The sequence below is a fragment of the Zingiber officinale genome, chromosome 7B (genome assembly GCF_018446385.1).
Source record: "Zingiber officinale cultivar Zhangliang chromosome 7B, Zo_v1.1, whole genome shotgun sequence".
NCBI lineage: Eukaryota > Viridiplantae > Streptophyta > Magnoliopsida > Zingiberales > Zingiberaceae > Zingiber > Zingiber officinale.
Genome location: NC_055999.1, coordinates 79,135,045 through 79,153,519, shown reverse-complemented (window position 1 = coordinate 79,153,519; position 18,475 = coordinate 79,135,045). Strand labels below are relative to the sequence as shown.

Below are 18,475 nucleotides of genomic sequence, written 5' to 3'. Positions count from 1 at the left end.
ATTAGAAATCAATTTTTTATTACATTCATAGATGATGCTTATAGAAAGGCTTGGGTGTATCTCGTGAAAAACAAAAGCCCAGAGTTTGACATCTATAAAAAATTTGTGGAACCGCCACATCAACGGCCCCCCTAGAGCCAGTCCCACGGATATGGAGGGAGGTAAATGCAGGTACACAGCTGAAAGCGCATAGCCGGGACGCTAACCCCAGACAATGACACCCCGAGGATCGAACCCTGGACCTTTCGGCCACGAAACTATGCGCCCCCAGCTGTGTACACCCTGGGGGCAAAAATCATTGGGAATAGAGTTTGACATCTATAAGCATCTGCATAACATGGTTTAGAAACACACAAGTACAAAATAAATAATTTTATTTATCTACACTACAATAACCTTTTCACATCTTAGATAGAATCTCAATTTTGACAACTTCAGTCTAAGACTAATTCTTTGTACTTCAAATAGATGCTTTTCAGTTAAATAAGTGTTTAGGTCTTACTGTAGAGCAGTCATTAACTCCTATCAGCTTCCTTCAATTGAGAAGAGCTAGGCTCCACCTCCTATCAGCTTCCTTCAATTGGGATGAGCCAGGCCACAGGTGCAACCTAACCCAATTAACAGCTCCAACAGCCAAACCCAATTGACAACTTACACATGCAATACCATAATATCATGAAAAAGTACAAATCCATTACGAGGGAGATGTGAAAATTTAGCATTAATAAGCTTTTGTGAAATTACAAAGTTTTTGTCAGTCATAGCCATAGACCATCTACACTGATTTAAATAACCCAATAGGAATTCTCAACCCAACAACCTGACCTATGACTGATAGCCACGCAGATAAATAGCCATGAAGAGGAGGGATCTTATTTGGAGCATCACTGCAAAGCAAAAACTTCATCCAATCACCTGTACCACAGGGATGTAAAGTATACCATGGTCGATGGAGGTAAGGATGATCCTGATGTCTCCAGAGTTGAACTTGGTTTAGGCATATTGGCGATATGTAATATAATGAAAACGAAGGGGGAAAAGGATGTATGAATTACCTCCTGGGTGATGAATGCCCATTTTGATTCCCTAAGTAGTTTGAGAGAGTAAGCAGGCAGGTCTTTCTCGATGTCAACTAACTTCAAAGGACAACCATCTGCATAAAGATCATTCTTGGCTTAGTGGAAGGCAAATGCAACTTCATGGACAAATCTCCTGTAATTGGCATACCAGATTGATATCCACGGAAATAAAGAACAGGAACCCTGAAAGTGAAGCTGTAGAGTATGTGGTAATCATAGATATGCATGTCATTTTTGTTACTTGGAACCTAAAATAAAAGAGTTGGATATAATCAGTTAAAGCATATATATATATATATATATATATATATATATATTAAGTGAAGCTGTAGAGTATGTGGTAATCATAGATATGCATGTCATTTTTGTTACTTGAAACCTAAAATAAAAGAGTTGGATATAATAATCAGTTAAGGCATATATATATATATATATTACCTGTAGTGAATAAGCATAGTAGTAATATGAAGGGTGGATTTACTTGGATGGAAAGATACAAGCGAAGAGGGGAAGGGGAGGGAAAGTTGTAAAAAAGTGTATGTATGGAGTTCCATATGTAATCTTGTTAGTCTTTTAGTATCTCCTATCTTTCACCCAAGTAAACCAAGCATAAGACCCAAATAGATAAGTGGGAAGGAAAGAGAGAATAAGAAAAAGTCTTACTAAAAGAAAAGAAATATTACGCAGTTCGTATACCCTTGGAGGGAAGGAAATTATAATCTCCCTCCTAACCAAGGATGGAAAGAGTGACAATTTCTTTGGTGGAAAGGAAAGAGGGATTTTAAAAAAAAAATGTTATAAGAAGAGGGATTTTAAAAAAAAAATGTTATAAGTAATGTTATATATATACACACACACATTTATAAATCCTCTTGAAGAGGAGCCTTGGTGTAACAGTAAAGTTACTCCCGCGTGACCTAGAGGTCATGAGTTTGAGTCTTAGAAGCAGTCTCTTACAAAACAGGATAAAATTGCGTACAATAAATTTTTCCCCGTTACTCCACATTAGCGGAAACTTCGTGCACCGAACTGCCCTTTACACACACATTTATAAAGCATAAATAAAAAACTGATTATATATATATAGATATATATATATATAAGATTTGAGCTTTATTGCATACAAATGATGTTTTTTCCACCAATATTGAGTGGAATCAGATTGGGTATATGTAAATCAATATTTGTTCAGCTAGACAACTTTTCAAATAGATCAGTAAGCCACATGCCACTGCTATGGGTATAATGTGCTTTTAATTTAAAGCTTAGAATATTTTAATACCTAATTTTCCTAATGGCCAATGCATTAAAAAAGAGGTTTATTAGGTAAAGTTTACCAAGGTAGCCTCATCAAAAGGCTCTTCGTCCCTGGATATGCTTTCCTCGAAACTTCCTTCCTGAAGAAGAAAAGAGACGGAAGAAATTAGATGCTAGAAGTTTCTACTAATGCAAGAGTAGTTAGCAGTCACACTAACCTCACTTGCATTTTGATGATAAATATTTTCGATTGCTAGGTATCCTGCTGCCTGTAATGGATAGCTAAGATAAAGCCACCTTCATGAAATAGATCAATTAATGGGACAACAAAAAGAGGAAAACAAATAGCATGCTGTATTACCACATTGCATGACAAAGCACCTAGTGCACGATCAGGTAGCCAAACCCATTGAGGAAGAGAAGTGCCAACTTCTCTCCATCTCTCACAAAGATCAGCAACAGAAATATCAAACTCACTTGGAGACAATGTTCCATCCCATTGGTACATGCTCCTAAATCCCAATAGCCTGTAATTCAATTAAGATGATTCAACGAAACAAGACAAGACAATCTATTGTAAGCTAATTCACGAACGTTAAGTGGTAAAAAAAATACAATAGTTCAATTGAAAAGAAAGAAGGAAGAAAAACTAACACAACGTCATAATACCAAAAGTCAATGCTTACAAGTGTTGCCAAAAACAATCCCAGTAGTAAGTAAAGTCCTTGCGTGTCCTATCTAAGTGTAAAATTATCAACTATTATCTGCGTTTCTACCCTGTCAACAGGTAACTTAGGCTCAAAGTCAATAGTAAAGAAGAAGTGCATCCTTAATAATTGCATTGCATTTATACTATTAAATCTTATTATATTTTAATCTTTTTATTTATAGAATTCATCATGTCATAGCTACAGATTTGGTTAATGTTTTTTAAGCAATAATATCAAGCACATATAATCCTAAATGTTTTCTTTCCCTTTATAATCTTCCAATGAAGCATTCACTCTCAATGCTTGTTTTGGGCTAATACCCTTCAAACAACCAGGGTTGATTGCTAAGCATTAGTTCCTCCAAACAACCAGGGTTAATTGCTAACACTCATCAACCAACAATGCTTAAGTGATAATATCAAAATCTGACAGCATAAGAAAATATTACTTCCTTGAATCACAAAAGCACAAAATAAAATTCAATAATTTAAATTCAGAAGATTTCACATGATGTAACACGCACGTAGAACTGTAACCAGGACCTTTACTCAAGTAGGGCACAGACAAAGAAGGATTTACCTAATCGAACAAAAGGAAGAAGCCGCAATGGACCTTGTGGCAGAAGATTTCGAGGGAGGAGGAAGGAGATCCGCCTCGAAGAAAATCCACCACCGTCCACAAATCTATGCCTCCAGTCGATGACGACGATCGGGAAGAAAAGATTCTCGTCGGAGCTCGCAGAGAGAACGTGGAGGAGGCGATCGGGACAGGGATCGAGGAAGGGTTGCGGGATAAACCAAGGAACAATATATATATAAACCCGGTTCATCTCACGGTTCAGTGTAATCTCTTGGAAGACGTGGAAAAGAACAAATAGGCCATCTGAGTGTTAAATCAATCGAGACCGTTGCACTATCAAGGATAGCTACTTGACGCCCGGTACAATACAGTGGCAACGTTGGATGGATTTAGAGTATCACGATTCAAACTTGGAGCATGACAAATTTTAAATTTTCGTGGAGATCGGTTAACTCCGCCCATGACGATTGGTCATGGCCGGTCTCAAACCCGAATAAAGGAGGAGGGTTACGTTAGATTGTCAGCCAGCGTCAAACTATGACAAATATTCAATGAATGAATCCATTAAACTATTGTGCTAATGCTAGGTTGTTCCCCGGAAGGAACGCGTTGCAGGGTCCGACTATAACGTTTCGGCAAGGACCGTTACATCTCCAGAACTCGGGTGTAGTGAAAATATGCAAGAGTTCGCGTTACAGGTCCGATTGTAACATCTCAGCAAAGATCGCTACATCTCCATGAGAACTTGGGTATAGTGTTAAATAGGCAAGAGTTCTCTCACCATAGGTTAGATAAGAACAAATATGATAGGAAAACTAATAATCTAAGATTTAGAACATAAAACATACGAACTCTCACTGGTAAATCAATGGAGGTAGTAGATATGATAATTAGGAGAAAAATTAATATTTTGTGTGTACAAGAGACAAAATGGACAGGCGATAGGGCCGTCTCAAGATTCTACGAGGCCCTAGGCAAAAAAAAAACATTTAGGCCTTTAATATTTTTTTACAAAAAAATTTCTCTCACCCTTTTTCATTCGGACTTGGGACCGACAATGGTGGGTTTAATTTTTTTTTTAAAAAATAAAATATTAATTTAAAATAATTTTTTATGTAAAATTTAGTTTTCTAACTTTTTGAGATGCAAAATTATTAATTAAATTTTTATATTCAAGTTTTGATAATATTTTTTTTTCAATTAATAAAATTACTAGATTATTTAATCTTTCTTGAACATTGTTGAACGTAAATAAGACTTTATTAATTTTAATTTTGAAAAACTTCTTTCTGCTGAAGTTACACTAACAGGTATAGTTAATAATATTCTATAAGCTATCCATGCATTAGGAAAAGAATTTAATTTTTTTATAAGGTTCAATACCTCAAGTGCGGTTTTTAATTCTGGATTTATTATTTCTCTTAAAACTTTTAATTCTAAAAATAAATCTAAACCATCAATATCAGATAACATGTCATGTGTTAAGTTTTCAAGATTTAAACATTTTATTTTTAAAAACTCATCATCAAGCAATTTTAACTTTTCTACATCATATAAAAAATTAAAATTATCTTCATATATTTTAAATTGTTCAAATCTACTTTGAAGTGAAGAAATGACATGGTCAATAATATAATTAAAGTAATTAATTTAAAAAGATTCTTTAGATAAAAGCTTCACTTCATTAATTTTATTCTCATCAAATCGTTTATTTCTTCTAATTACACACTTTTCACGAAATTTTGGTTCTATATTCATTTCATTTGCAATCTCTTTAGCTGAAATCACAACAGATATAAATTCATTTTCTCTATAATCATTAAAAAAAGAAACAAGACCTTTTAACTGATCTAATGCAATAGCAATGTTCATATCTTTATATTGTAAAAATTTACTAACAGTGTTAACTGCAAATAATATATCATACCAAATAACCATACCTAATAAAAATTCAAAATTTTCAAACTCATATGTTGCTAAAGAATTTGCTTCACTTTTTGTTTTAGAATCATCACTAGTTTCTGCAAGTTTATATAAAGCTTCTTTTATCTGTGGAGCTTGATATTTTATTGCTTTAACACTTTCAAGATGACTTTTCCAACGTGTTTGTGATAATGGTTTAAGAAATTAGAAACATGGTCTTGTAAAATTTTCCATCTTTTTGTAGAAGAAGAAAATAATGAGTAAATACGTTGTATCACACCAAAAAATGTTATAGCACTAGGGCAAGAATTAACCATATCACATAGTACTAAATTAAGACTATGACAACCACATGGTGTATAAAAAACCCTAGAATTTATATCTAACAATCTCTTTTGTACACCTTGTTGTTTACCTTTCATATTAGCTCCATTATCATATCTTTGTCCTCTTATGTCATTCACATCCAGTTCAATTTTCTTTATTATATTAATAAGCATATCAAAAAAATCTTTTCCTGATGTATTATCTACTTTTAAAAATTCTATAAAATATTCTTCTATTTTGATTCGACTTGTTGAAATATCTACACATCTTAATATAAGAGACATTTGTTCTTGATGACTTACATCAGGAGTACAATCAAATATAACTGAAAAGTATTTTGCTTCTTTTATTTTTTTAATTATAATATTATTTACTTCTTTTCCTAATATATTTATTAACTCATTTTGTATATTATGACCAAGATAATGATTATGAATTTTATCATTTTGAATACGTTTAATGTGTTCTTGTATTATAGGATCAAATTCTGCTATCATTTCAATTAAACCTAAAAAATTTCCATTGTTATCTTGATAAATTTTCTCATTTGTGCCACGGAATGCCAAATTATTTTTTGCAAGATTTTTAACTATAACAATAATTCTTATTAATACATTCTTCCGATGTTCTTTTTCCTTATTTATTTTTTCTTGTAAATTTTGATCAATGGTTTTATTTTTAAGCAATCTCATTTCAATATCAAACCAAATATTCATATTTATAATATGTTCACTGCTTGTTTCATGACTTTTAAGCTTGGCACTAAGATTTTTCAAATCACGACACCCTTCATTTGCTAATTGAATTGTAATTGATTTTTGACTAAATAATTTACAACAAAAACAAAATACTTTATCTAATTCTTTTGAATATATTAACCATTTTCTATCATGTTTTTCTCCATTTGATAATTTTCGAATGTAATGAATCATAGAAAAATGTCTAGAATTTTCATCATTTGGAAAAGAAATATTAATTTCTCTAATTGGACCCTTTTCAACTAATAAATCTTATTAAATTTGTATTTATATTTTTCCATTGTGCTGGATCATATATATTTTGAATAATGGTTTCATCAATATTATTAAAAAAATTATTTTCATGATTTATTAAGTCGTCTTTTTCTTCTTCTAAATTATAATTATTTTCTTCATTAATATTAATATTTGATGAATTTGTTTTGTGATCATTAGAAAGTTCTTGATAGATTTCTTTTTGTCCTAAAGTATTATCTTCCAGTGAAAATTCAATTAGTTTTTCATTTAAATTTTCAATTATATTATTTTCTGAGTTTTAATTTTGATTATTAATAATAAATCTATCGAGTGCGCCTTTTTGAGATTGAATAAATTCTTCTATTTTTCTTTTTTTTCATACGTTTCATATATCCAGAATCATATTTTTTCATAGACATATTTATATTAAAATAATATTAGAAAAGAAAATATAAGTCTCTATTATTTTATCAAAATAAAATTACTTAGAATTAAATGAATAATAAAACTTAATTTATGCCGTGTAGTTTTAATTTGATGATATTTCAAACTAATTATTGAGTATTATCTGCACAAATATAATAAAAAATATAAAATATTAAATTTGATTTGAATCGATTAATTTAAGCCGTTTATATTTTATAATAAACTATACTTAACAAATATATAATAAATGAGATAAGTGCATAAATCAAGTTAGCGATGGTAGTAATTTGTTTGCGAGAGAGGAAAAATGCGAAAAAAAAATTTCATACAACTGCTAATAATCTATTTTTCCGACCATATTTCATATTTGGGTACATTTCATCAATAATTTATTATTTATACAGAACAATAAAGAACATTTCAAGAATGAAGAAAAAATTAAAAAAATATTACTTGGCGATTAAGGAATACGAAGGGCCGAGGGCGTTTTGTCGTATTCAGTATTCTGAGAATGAAAGAATCACCGTCAAGATGATGAGGGACAAAAAATACAGATTATAGAGGATGAAAATATGAGCAGGATGAGAGTATGAGACTTAGAGAACGAAAACATGAGTAAATCAAATTCTGTAGTGGTTTATATAGAATTCTAGGAGAATTATTTTATATAATTAATTGAAGTTTTGTTTTTCGTTGGAATAGGTGGCTATACAGTGTATCACTGTGCATGGAAATCGAAGCGGCAATCTTCAAAGATGGTTGATGGTTGTACAATGTGCACAGTAGAAAATCGAAGCGGCGACGGTAAAGTATATATTACTGTGCATGCCTGCACGGAAATCAAAGCACCGAAGCGGCATTCTTGAAATGAAACGTCCAGTTCTAATTAAAATTAAATTTCAATTATTAAATATATTTTTAAAAAATATAATATTAATGGGCCCCAATTATATTCAGGCTATAGGCATAGGCCTTATTGGCCTATGCCTTCAGCCGGACATGACAGGCGAGAAGACAAATATGATAGAGAACTCAAGTTTTAAGTTATGGTACACTGGAAAGAGTAAAGCAAGAAATGAAGTGGGTATTATTGTAGATAATTTGTTAAAGGATAAAGTTTTAGGAGTAGTTAGAAAAGGGGATAGAATTATAACCCTTAAGATAATAGTGGCGAAAGAAACTATGAACATAATTAGCGTATATGCACCACAAGTAGGATTAGATGAAGCTACCAAATCAAGATTTTGGGAGAACTTAGATGAAATATTACAAAATATTCCGCTAAATGAAATGATTTTAATATGAGGTAATCTAAATGGGCATGTCGGAGTGAAAAATGAGTAATATGAGAGAGTACATGGGAGTTATGTGTTTGGAACAAGGAATGAGGAAGGGAAAACTATATTAGATTTTGCGATAGCATATGACCTTATATTAGCTAATACATTTTTTTAAGAAAAGAGAAGAACACTTAGTCACATTTAAAAGTGGAAATAATAAATCAAAAATTAACTTTCTTATGGTTAGGAAGAATGATAGAAAGATTTGTAAAGATTGCGGATCTCCTGAACTGATTTCGGCTGCTCCTAACGGGTGACAGCCTCGATCTTCTGAGGGTCTACTGAAATACCTCTGCTAGAGACCACATGTCCCAGAAAACCGACTGAGAATAACCAGAAAGCACACTTGCTGAACTTCGCGTACAATTGATGTCATCGAAGAGTCTCCAAGACTGTGCGAAAATGCTGCGCATGTTCCTCCTCGAAACGCGAGTAGACCAATATGTCATCGATGAAAACAATAACAAACTGATTAAACAAATCCTCGATCCGTGGTAAGGGGTACTTATTCCTGACGGTCAGTGCATTCAGCTATCTGTAATCGATGCACAACCTCATAGTACCATCCTTTTTCTTGACAAATAATACCGGAGAACCCCACGAAGAAGCACTAGGGAGTATAAATTCCCTGTCTAAAAGCTCTTGGAGTTGAACCTTCAGTTCGTTCAACTCTTTTGGAGCCATATGATAAGGAGCTTTCGATGTCGGCGCGGTTCCCGAAATCAACTCATTAACAAACTCCATTTGCCTTCTGAGCTCCTCTGGAAATACATCCGGATACTCTCGAACTACTGGAACGTCGGAGAGTTGAGAACTACTGCCGTCTTCAGTATGAATCATAGACACAAGAAATCCCTAACAGCCATGTGACAGCAGCTTCTGAGCCTGAATCGCTGAAATAATCGATATGCCATCGTCCTTGATGCCAGTGAAATCCCACGAGGGTTGGTTCGGAGGTCGAAATGTGACCACCCTCGCCTGGCAATCAATTGTGGCATTATATGCAGACAACCAATCCATGCCAAGGATAATGTCGAACTCGACCATTTCCAGCACTAATAAATCAACCATAAGTATCATGTTGCCAAAATCTAACGGGCAACCTCTGACCTCCTTAGTGACGTTCAATGTATCACCGGACGATAGAAAGACGGTCAGTCGCTGCGGTCTACGAGTAGGTAGTCTACCAATCTCCCGTATAAAAGTACGGGATATAAATGAATGCGAGCTACCAGGATCTATCAACATATCAGCGAGGCATGAATACGCATGAATACGTCGACCCGCTGTGCATCCTCTCTGGTAACCGCATGAATACGTCCACTCTATGGTGGTGGTGGAGGTGGTAGTGCTGCCAAAGGCTGCGACGCCTGAGTCCGAGCCTACCACTATGACGGTGACGGTACTGAGTCAGAGACGGATAGGTAGACCACGACTGATACTGGACCAACGACTGGGGCTGTGACTGGTACAGGACCAGTGGTAGTGGTTGTGGCTAATCCTGCCCCTGAGTCAGATACCGTGGTACCGGAACAAAACTCTGTGGTACAATGAGGGCACCAGAGTGCTCCTGTCCATGCATGTCATATGCAACTGCTGCCGAGGGAGCTGTCCTCTGCTGCCTATGTGAAGATTTGACTCTTCGCCCTTCTCGAAAAGCTCCTGTCTGACTGGGTTGTCCCCCATGACCAGATACTCCGGAAGCCATATGTTGAGCATTCAGCGAACAATCTCGGCTCAGGTGCCTGGGCAATTTGCAATAATAGCAAACCGACTATCCCAAGGAGTAGACTGTGATGACGTGGCCTCTAGACCCACATCTGGTGCAGTGAGTGTCACTGACGGACTGTTTCCGGTTCTGCTGAGAAGACCGGGAACGTCCTGATGAAGATCGCCCTGACTTCTGAGGCTGACCAGAAACCCGAGAAGTACCCTGACCTGGACGATTGCGACCACTCTACTGTTGTCAGTCGCTTGTGCCTGCTGGATCTGTCCTGATGTCTGACCCATCTGCTTCCTTTTCCTGTCCGAAAACGCTCTCTGTTGAGCTGACTCAATCATGAGGGTCTGTCCAACGTCTCTAAATAGGATGAACTCCCAAAACCGATAAGCTTTACTTGCAGATGTCCATCGAATTCCTGGACAAACTATAGCATGCGGGATCTGTCCTCAACAGCTAATTCTGGATAAAGTCTAGCCAACCGATTAAACTCAGCATTGTACTCTATCACGGTGCGATTGTTCTGCCGAAGGTTCAAAAAATCCTATCGACGAGTCGTCTGATATGCCCGTGACAAGTACCAGCTCTCAAAAGCCTCTCTGAATCTTGCCCAGGTGATGTTCTGCTCGCCTAGGATGGAGCGCTGCGTATCCCACCAGATATCGGCCTTGTCCCGTAAATGGAAAGCAGCCAGCTCTGCTTTCTCCCACTCGGAGCAAGTCATGTAGAAGAAGGTCCACTCCATGGTCTCTATCCAGAACTGGGCCACACTCGAATCCGTCTCTCCGCGGAAGAGGGTGAATCGACTTTTCATCGACTCTACCAAATCTGGGATCCGAGCTCGTGCCGCGACTATATCAGTGAGGTGAGTAGGGACGGCTGCAGAAACTGGTGGAACCACTGGAGTTGGTATAACAAGTGGTACCGCTGCATAGACCGGGGGAGGCATCCCCGGTGCTACTGTATAGACTGTGGCAGGTGTCATTTGTGGCACTGCAGGGTCAGCATAGGTGGGCGCAACAGGAGGTACGGTGGGTGGTGGTACCGGAGGTGGAGCAACTGCTGCTACTGGTGTGGGTGCCGCGAATGCAGTGGGCACCGATGGCAGTGGTGCCTGGTATGTCGTAGGCACTGGTGGTGGTGGTGTCGGGTATGCCAGTGGTACCATTGGTGGTACAGTAAATACGGTAGGAGTGGGTACGGTGGATACGGTCGAGGTAGTTACCTCTGAAACCATCGGAGTTTGAGAGCCCGACGCGCCCGCAGTACCATGCGGAGTCTGTCCCTGACCGACAGGCTTAACTCCAGCAGACGTCTCGGGCGACTCTGCTGCCAGGGACTCCAACGTCCTCTTGCGTGGTCGTCCTGCACCACGTCTCGGCAAGGGAGCACGTGCACCTCGCCTCATATCTGTTCAATTATAACCCAAATATTACTACAAGTAACAAAAATTATAAAATTACCTTTTACCTAATTGCTGTCAAGAGATGTTCCATCGTTGTCCAGTCCCCATACATAACCTCAAAATCCCGTACGAGAAAATCGACGAAAATTCGTACAAATCCAAAACGGAAGTCCGAAACATAATCATAACGAAAATCCGTACAAATCCGAAAATACCAGTTTGACTGGCAAACCTGGCTCTGATACCAAATAAATTGTCACGCCCCAAGTAGTTCCTGCCAGAATAAATTTCGACAACATCTCCCCTGTACGAGTGACAATCTGAAACTTTCTACAATGCCCTCAGGGCCACATATACATCGGCCAACATGGCCAGAACAATAACAATAAAAATACAAGTACAATAAGCAAGCATCCACGCAATTTAATAGTAACAACTAAACTAAAGCAAAGATAAGGAAATCATCGCAAAATTTCCTATTCAACTACACCCATAAAACACAAATCCGATATCCTACTCAACTACACCCATAAAACACAAAACTCCAGCATACATTCAAATAAAAATTCATCGGCACATAACAAAACGTATAAGATCGAAATGCTAAAAGCTACAAGTCTGAAAACATAGTCTAAATAACATAGACAATAACATAAACCAAAATGTGTGAACTCGCCGCGACGCGCAGTGGTGGGGGACTAGCGACTGGAACCTCCTGAACAGCCTCAACCTGAAAATAGTAATAACGAGGTGTGAGTCCAACACTCAACGGATGCCTAGTTGACATGCATAGTAAACAATAACAAGTAGTAATAAACATGCGTACAATATCCTGAATATCATATAGAAAATGCAAAACTGTAAAACTGTAAAACAAAGGAGTATCTGTACTAACCAGGACCTGGGTATAGGAATATCAAGGACGTCAGACCCAGAGTATTGTAAATCCTGTATGCATGTCAAAATATGCATCCATCCAATATGCAGCATATAAAGTGCAGCAAATACAAGCAATAAATACATATCCTGTATGCATATCAAACAATGCATCCACAAAAAATGCAGCATATAAAGTGCATCAACCACAAGCAATAAATACATCATGCAAATGATGCCAATGACATATCCTGGTCACCCCTAACGCCAGTCAGCCATCTCACACATAATGGTGAGACCGAGTGGGTAGGGCTGTGACAACCGTGCCTCTGTCGTCATTGCTCCTGATGAGTGACCGAGTGGACGGGATGCTGTCGGAGTACACCTATCCTCCTACGCCAAATCATAAGTGGGGGAGCGCAATGCTCTCATCTCCCTGAGACAATATAGAGGAGGGATCTCTGCCGGCTACCACGCTGCCATGAGCAGACCAACGGATCCAAACAGATCAACCTACTACACACACCCTGCCTGAATAAAAACCACTAATCCATGAGTGGTTGTGTGTGCATATCCATGTAACTGGCGATGCGCTCAACAATAATGGAATCGACTATCGCACAACATGCAATCATGCGAGATGGTGCATGACACTAAGCATAGAAATATTCTGATCCTATCTACCTCCATAAAAATATGTACCATATACGTGGATCAAATAATATGATCTAAGTACACATGTCAGGTATTGTATCTAACCAGTCCAGTATATCATAAAGCATGGCATGTCACTACCTCCATAACATAAATAATAAACAGAGTATGAACGCTAAACAAGTAACAAACAAATCATGCAATAGTGGCATGCCGATGCAGATATAAACATAATTATTGCTACTTGCTAAAATCTACTAAGCATATCAACAAGACATATCAAAATAGATAGGTCAAGGTACCCGCCTCCAATGTAGATCGAGTTAATCAACCTCTATGTCGATGTGCTCGTCCCGAATCAAAGTCCTATAATATCAAACATATACGGATTTAGCTAATTCCCTTATGCATTTAATTAGCTAACCAACCATTAATCCAAATCCAACTAGGTTTAACTTAACTCATTTCACAATTACAATGGATTAGGTATCCCCAATAGTCTACAATCAAATTGGATTAGATTAATACATGAACTAATCCAAAACTCACCTAACTCGATAATGTTCACTGAAGGCTCACGACCGGAGGGATTCACGATCGGAAAACAGTACCTGATCTGTGGATCACCCTCAATAGGAATGGTTGAAGCTACAAAGATCGATCAACCAATTAAGCATAATATATCCATACAGAAAGTGTGATCAGATCCTTACAAGCCTGATACCAAACACATCGTACCCTAAACAGGTCCGAAGCTTCCTCTCTGGTGAAATCCAAATGCCAGTGTGGTGTCGAGCCGGGACAGAGAAGGGTGGCGACGATGCCAGGGCACAACTTGATGATATAGCAGGAAGACAAGGAACGAGGTCGGTAGCAGACCTACACCGCAGAGGAAAAAGGTTCCACAAACCCGCTGAAGAGGAGGCGATGGTCAGCGATGTCGCAAGGCGGCGCTAGGGCAGAGGGGATGAGGAGGAAGATGACCGGATCGGGACTTGGGTGATCGGCGTCGGTGAGAACGGTGGAGGTTGGGAGTCGATCGGGTTTGGGAGAGAGGAATAGGTGGCTGGCACCGAGAGGAAGGGAAAAATCGGTGTGGCAGCAACGAAATCTAGGGCATCAACGAGATGAGGGCTGGCGTTGGCCCTTCCTTCCGGCGATCGGGCGGGGGCGCAGGCGGTGGAGAGGAAGGGGATCGGGCTCGGGGAGGAAGAAGGAGAAGAGAAAAGAGGAGAAGAGGATCGGGCACGGCGTGAACGGAAGGAAAAGAAAAAAAGAAATAGAAAAAGAAAAAGAAAAGAAAGTGGAAAAGGGAAAAGGAAAAGAAAAATAGAATTTTTCCTCGTTTAAATGGGGTAGTCTAACAAATTTTCCCGAGGTCTAATATTGATTCTTATAACTTGAGTCATACTGTCTCCGAACAATTCCCGAAAAATTTCTGAAAATTCCGAAAAATTCCCTTATGGTTTACGCCCTTTCGGTATTTTACATTCTCCCCTCTAATAAAAATTTAGTCCCCAAATTTTCGTTATCTACCATCAGCAGGTACTAACAATAGACAGAAAGAATAAATGCTGAATGGAAAATAATCCACTATCTCAAGTAAACAGGTGAGGGTATCGAGCTCGGATCGTATCCTCGAGCTCCCAAGTAGCCTCCTCGTCTGAATGATGTCGTCATCCGACTTTAACCAGCCGGATAGTCTTGTTCCGCAAGCGACGCTCCTTGTTGTCCAAAATCCGTACCAGAACCTCCTCGTAGGTAGCATCAGGTTGAACGGGAACTGAGATATCTGTCAGCACATGTGTCGGGTCGGGTATGTATCTCCTCAGCATAGATACATAGAATACGTCGTGGACGTCTGTCAGGGCTGGTGGTAGTGCCAGACGATAAGCTACTGCTCCAATCCTCTCCAGGATCTGGAAAGGTCCAATGTAGCGCGGAGCTAGCTTACTTCTGAGGTCAAATCTCTTCACCCCTTTCGTGGGTGAGACTCGCAGAAATACATGATCACCTGTAGAGAACTCCAGGGGTCTCTATCTCCGATCAGCATAACTCTTCTGGCGGTCTTGCGCCTCTGATATTCTTCGTCTGATAGTACGGACCAACTCTGCCTCCTGCTGAGCTCTATGAGGTCCCAACAGCTGGGCCTCCCCAACCACATCCCAGAGGGTGGGTGTCCGACAAGGTCTACCATACAACGCTTCAAACGGTACCATCTGGATAGCCGAATGAAAGTTATTATTGTAGGCGAACTCTACCAATGGCAAATGGTCCTTCCAACTGCCTCCAAAATCCAATACACAAGACCTCAGCAAGTCCTCTAAAGTCTGAATGGTCTGCTCTGACTGTCCATCAGTCTGCAGATGAAAGGCTATATTAAAACGGAGCTGAGTGTCTAAGGCCTGCTGCAGACTCTACCAGAACCGGGACGTGAACTGTGGATCTCTATCTGAAATAATACTCAAAGGGACACCATGTAATATGATGATCTCTTGGCAATACAGATCTGCCAATCGATCCAGGGAATCAGTCTTCCGGATCGCTAAGAAGTGCGCTGATTTGGTTAATCGATCAACGATTACCCAAATCACGTCATGGCCTCGTCGTGTCCTCGGCAAACCCACCACAAAGTCCATGGTAATGTGTTCCCATTTCCACTCAGCAATAGGAATCCGCTGAAGTAATTCGACAAGTCTCTAGTGCTCAGCCTTCACCTGCTGACAGACAAGACATCTAGCTACAAATTCTGCGATATCTTTCTTCATACCGTTCCACCAGTAGGAATGCCTCAAATCTCGATACATGCAGGTCCCTCCTTGGTGGATCGCAAATCGAGAGTGATGAGCCTCCTAAAGTAGCTCCTGTAAGACCGGGTGAGACTGAGGTACGCATAATCTGTCTCGGAAGTATATAATACCCTCCTCATCTCGTGTGAACTCGGTTTGCTGCCCGAAAGCTATCTGGCTGCCAATGAACTGAAAATGCTAATCACCGGCCTGGGCCTCTCGGATCCTCGTCCTGATCGATGACTGAGCAACCATGGTAACAAGAATACTCTGCTCTGTCTGTCCCTGCTCCTCAAGGCCTAACTCGGAGAAACCCTGAATCAAGTCTGTGACTGAAGCCCGGTGGCAAGCTAAAGTCCCTCTGGACTTCCTGCTGAGTGCATCGACAATCACATTAGCTTTCCCCGGGTGATAGTTAATGGTACAATTATAATCCTTCAGGAACTCCATCCATCTCCTCTGTCAGAGATTAAGTTCCTTCTGGGTGAAAATATATTTGAGACTCTTATGATCCGTAAGAATCTCAAATATAATGCCGTACAGATGATGTCGCCAAATCTTCAGAGCAAATATAATAGCGGCTAACTCCAGATCATGAATTGGGTAGTTCTTCTAATGCTCCTTCAATTGATGAGAAGCATAGGAGACTACCCTATCGTGCTGCATCAGAACAACGCCCAAACCTTGAAGAGACGCGTCGGTGTAGAGCACGAATCCATCCTCTCCAGCGGGCAAAACTAAAACTGGAGCCGACACTAATCTCCGCTTCAGCTCCTAAAAGCTGGTGTCGCAGTCCTCAGTCCAAGTGAACTTCACGCCTTTCCTGGTTAGGCGTGTCAGCGGCATAGCAATCCGGGAGAAACCCTCGATGAACTGTCTGTAATATCCAGCTAGTCCTAGAAAACTGCAGATCTCCTGAACTAATTTCGGCTGCTCCCAACTGGTGACAACCTTGATCTTCTGAGGGTCTACTGAAATACCTCTGCTAGAGACCACATGTCTCAGAAAATCGACTGAGGATAACCAGAAAGTACACTTGCTGAACTTCACGTATAGCTGATGTCATCGAAGAGTCTCCAAGACTGTGCAAAAATGCTGCGCATGTTCCTCCTCGGAACACGAGTAGACCAATATGTCATTGATGAAAACGATAACAAACTGATCAAACAAATCCTCGATCTGTGGTAAGGGGTACTTATTCCTGACGGTCACTGCATTCAACCGTTTGTAATCGATGCACAACCTCAGAGTACCATCTTTTTTCTTGACAAATAATACCGGAGAACCCCACAGAGAAGCACTAGGACGTATAAATCCCCTGTCTAAAAGCTCCTGGAGTTGAACCTTCAGTTCGTTCAACTCTTTTGGTGTCATACGATAAGGAGCTTTCGATGTCGACGCGGTTCCTGAAATCAACTCAATAGAAAACTCCACTTGCCTTCTGGGAGGCAAACCTGGTAGCTCCTCTGAAAATACATTCGGATACTTTCGAACTACTGGAATGTCGGGGAGTTGAGAACTACTGTCTTCTTCAGTATGAATCATAGACACAAGAATTGATATGACATCGTCCTTGATGCCAGTGAAATCCCATGAGGGTTGGTTCGGAGATCGAAATGTGACCACCCTCGCCTGACAATCAACTGTGGCATTATATGCAGACAGTCAATCCATGCCAAGGATAATGTCGAACTCGACCATTTCAAGCACTAATAAATCAACCATAAGTATCATGTTGCCAAAATCTAATGGGCAACCTCTGACCTCCTGAGTGACGTCCAATGTATCACCAGACGGTAGGGAGACGGTCAGTCTCTGCGGTCTAAGAGTAGGTAGTCCACCAATCTCCTGTATAAAGGTACGGGATATAAATGAATGCGAGCTACCAGTATCTATCAGCATATCAGCAGATAAGGCATAAATAGAAATCGTACCGCGGGAAACGGATCTGTCAGCCCGCTGTGCATCCTCTCTGGTAACCGCATGAATACGTCCAGTCTCTGGTGGTGGTGGAAGTGGTAGTGCTGCCAAAGGCTGCGGCGCCTGAGTCTGAGCCTGCCACTATGACAGTGCCGGGTACTGAGCCAGAGACGGATAGGTAGGCCGTGACTGATACTGGACCAACGGCTAGGGCTGTGACTGGTACCGGACCAGTGGCTAATACTGCCCCTGAGTCAGATACTGTGGTCCCGGAACAAAACTCTGTGGTACAATGAGGGCACCAGAGTGCTCCTGTCCATGCATGTCATATGCAGCTACTGCCGGGGGAGCTGTCCTCTGTTACCTATGCGAAGATTTGACTCTCCGCCCTCCTCGATAAGCTCCTGTCTGACTGGGTTGTCCCCTATGACCAGATACTTCGGAAGCCATATGCTGAGCATTCAGCGAACAATCT

The 18,475-nt window shown here is 39.7% G+C and overlaps 2 protein-coding genes across 6 annotated transcripts; both read right to left on the bottom strand.

The window, feature by feature from the left end:
• Window positions 1-706: 706 nt before the first annotated feature.
• Window positions 707-3,818, bottom strand: LOC122006096 (ubiquitin-like-conjugating enzyme ATG10). Of its 5 annotated transcripts, none has more exons than XM_042561447.1 (7): window positions 3,626-3,818; window positions 2,698-2,863; window positions 2,555-2,605; window positions 2,417-2,476; window positions 1,228-1,327; window positions 1,056-1,153; window positions 707-974 (listed from the first exon to the last, which is right to left on the bottom strand). In XM_042561447.1, exons 2-7 carry the CDS (start codon window positions 2,842-2,844, stop codon window positions 912-914), a joined length of 519 nt encoding a protein of 172 aa, XP_042417381.1. In that variant the 5' UTR covers window positions 2,845-2,863; window positions 3,626-3,818; the 3' UTR covers window positions 707-911. The 5 variants fall into 5 exon arrangements, with proteins under 5 accessions (XP_042417381.1, XP_042417377.1, XP_042417378.1 ...); XM_042561443.1 differs by having other exon boundaries at window positions 707-967; XM_042561444.1 differs by having other exon boundaries at window positions 707-967; window positions 3,659-3,818.
• Window positions 3,819-10,131: 6,313 nt separating this feature from the next.
• LOC122004465 (wiskott-Aldrich syndrome protein family member 2-like) lies at window positions 10,132-11,524 on the bottom strand. Its single transcript, XM_042559350.1, has 2 exons — window positions 11,118-11,524; window positions 10,132-10,381 (listed from the first exon to the last, which is right to left on the bottom strand). Exons 1-2 carry the CDS (start codon window positions 11,522-11,524, stop codon window positions 10,132-10,134), a joined length of 657 nt encoding a protein of 218 aa, XP_042415284.1.
• Window positions 11,525-18,475: the final 6,951 nt, after the last annotated feature.

Coding starts and splice junctions, on each gene's coding strand:
- LOC122006096 (XM_042561443.1), bottom strand. CDS start 2,844: ATGTACCAATGGGATGGAACATTGTCTCCAAGTGAGTTTGATATTTCT. Junction 2,606..2,697: donor GTGCTTTGTCATGCAATGTG/GTAATACAGCAT, acceptor TATCCATTACAG/GCAGCAGGATACCTAGCAAT. Junction 1,328..2,416: donor CTTTTGATGAGGCTACCTTG/GTAAACTTTACC, acceptor CTTTTATTTTAG/GTTCCAAGTAACAAAAATGA.
- LOC122004465 (XM_042559350.1), bottom strand. CDS start 11,524: ATGGTACCACTGGCATACCCGACACCACCACCACCAGTGCCTACGACA. Junction 10,382..11,117: donor ACGGATTCGAGTGTGGCCCA/GTTCTGGATAGA, acceptor CAAATTGCCCAG/GCACCTGAGCCGAGATTGTT.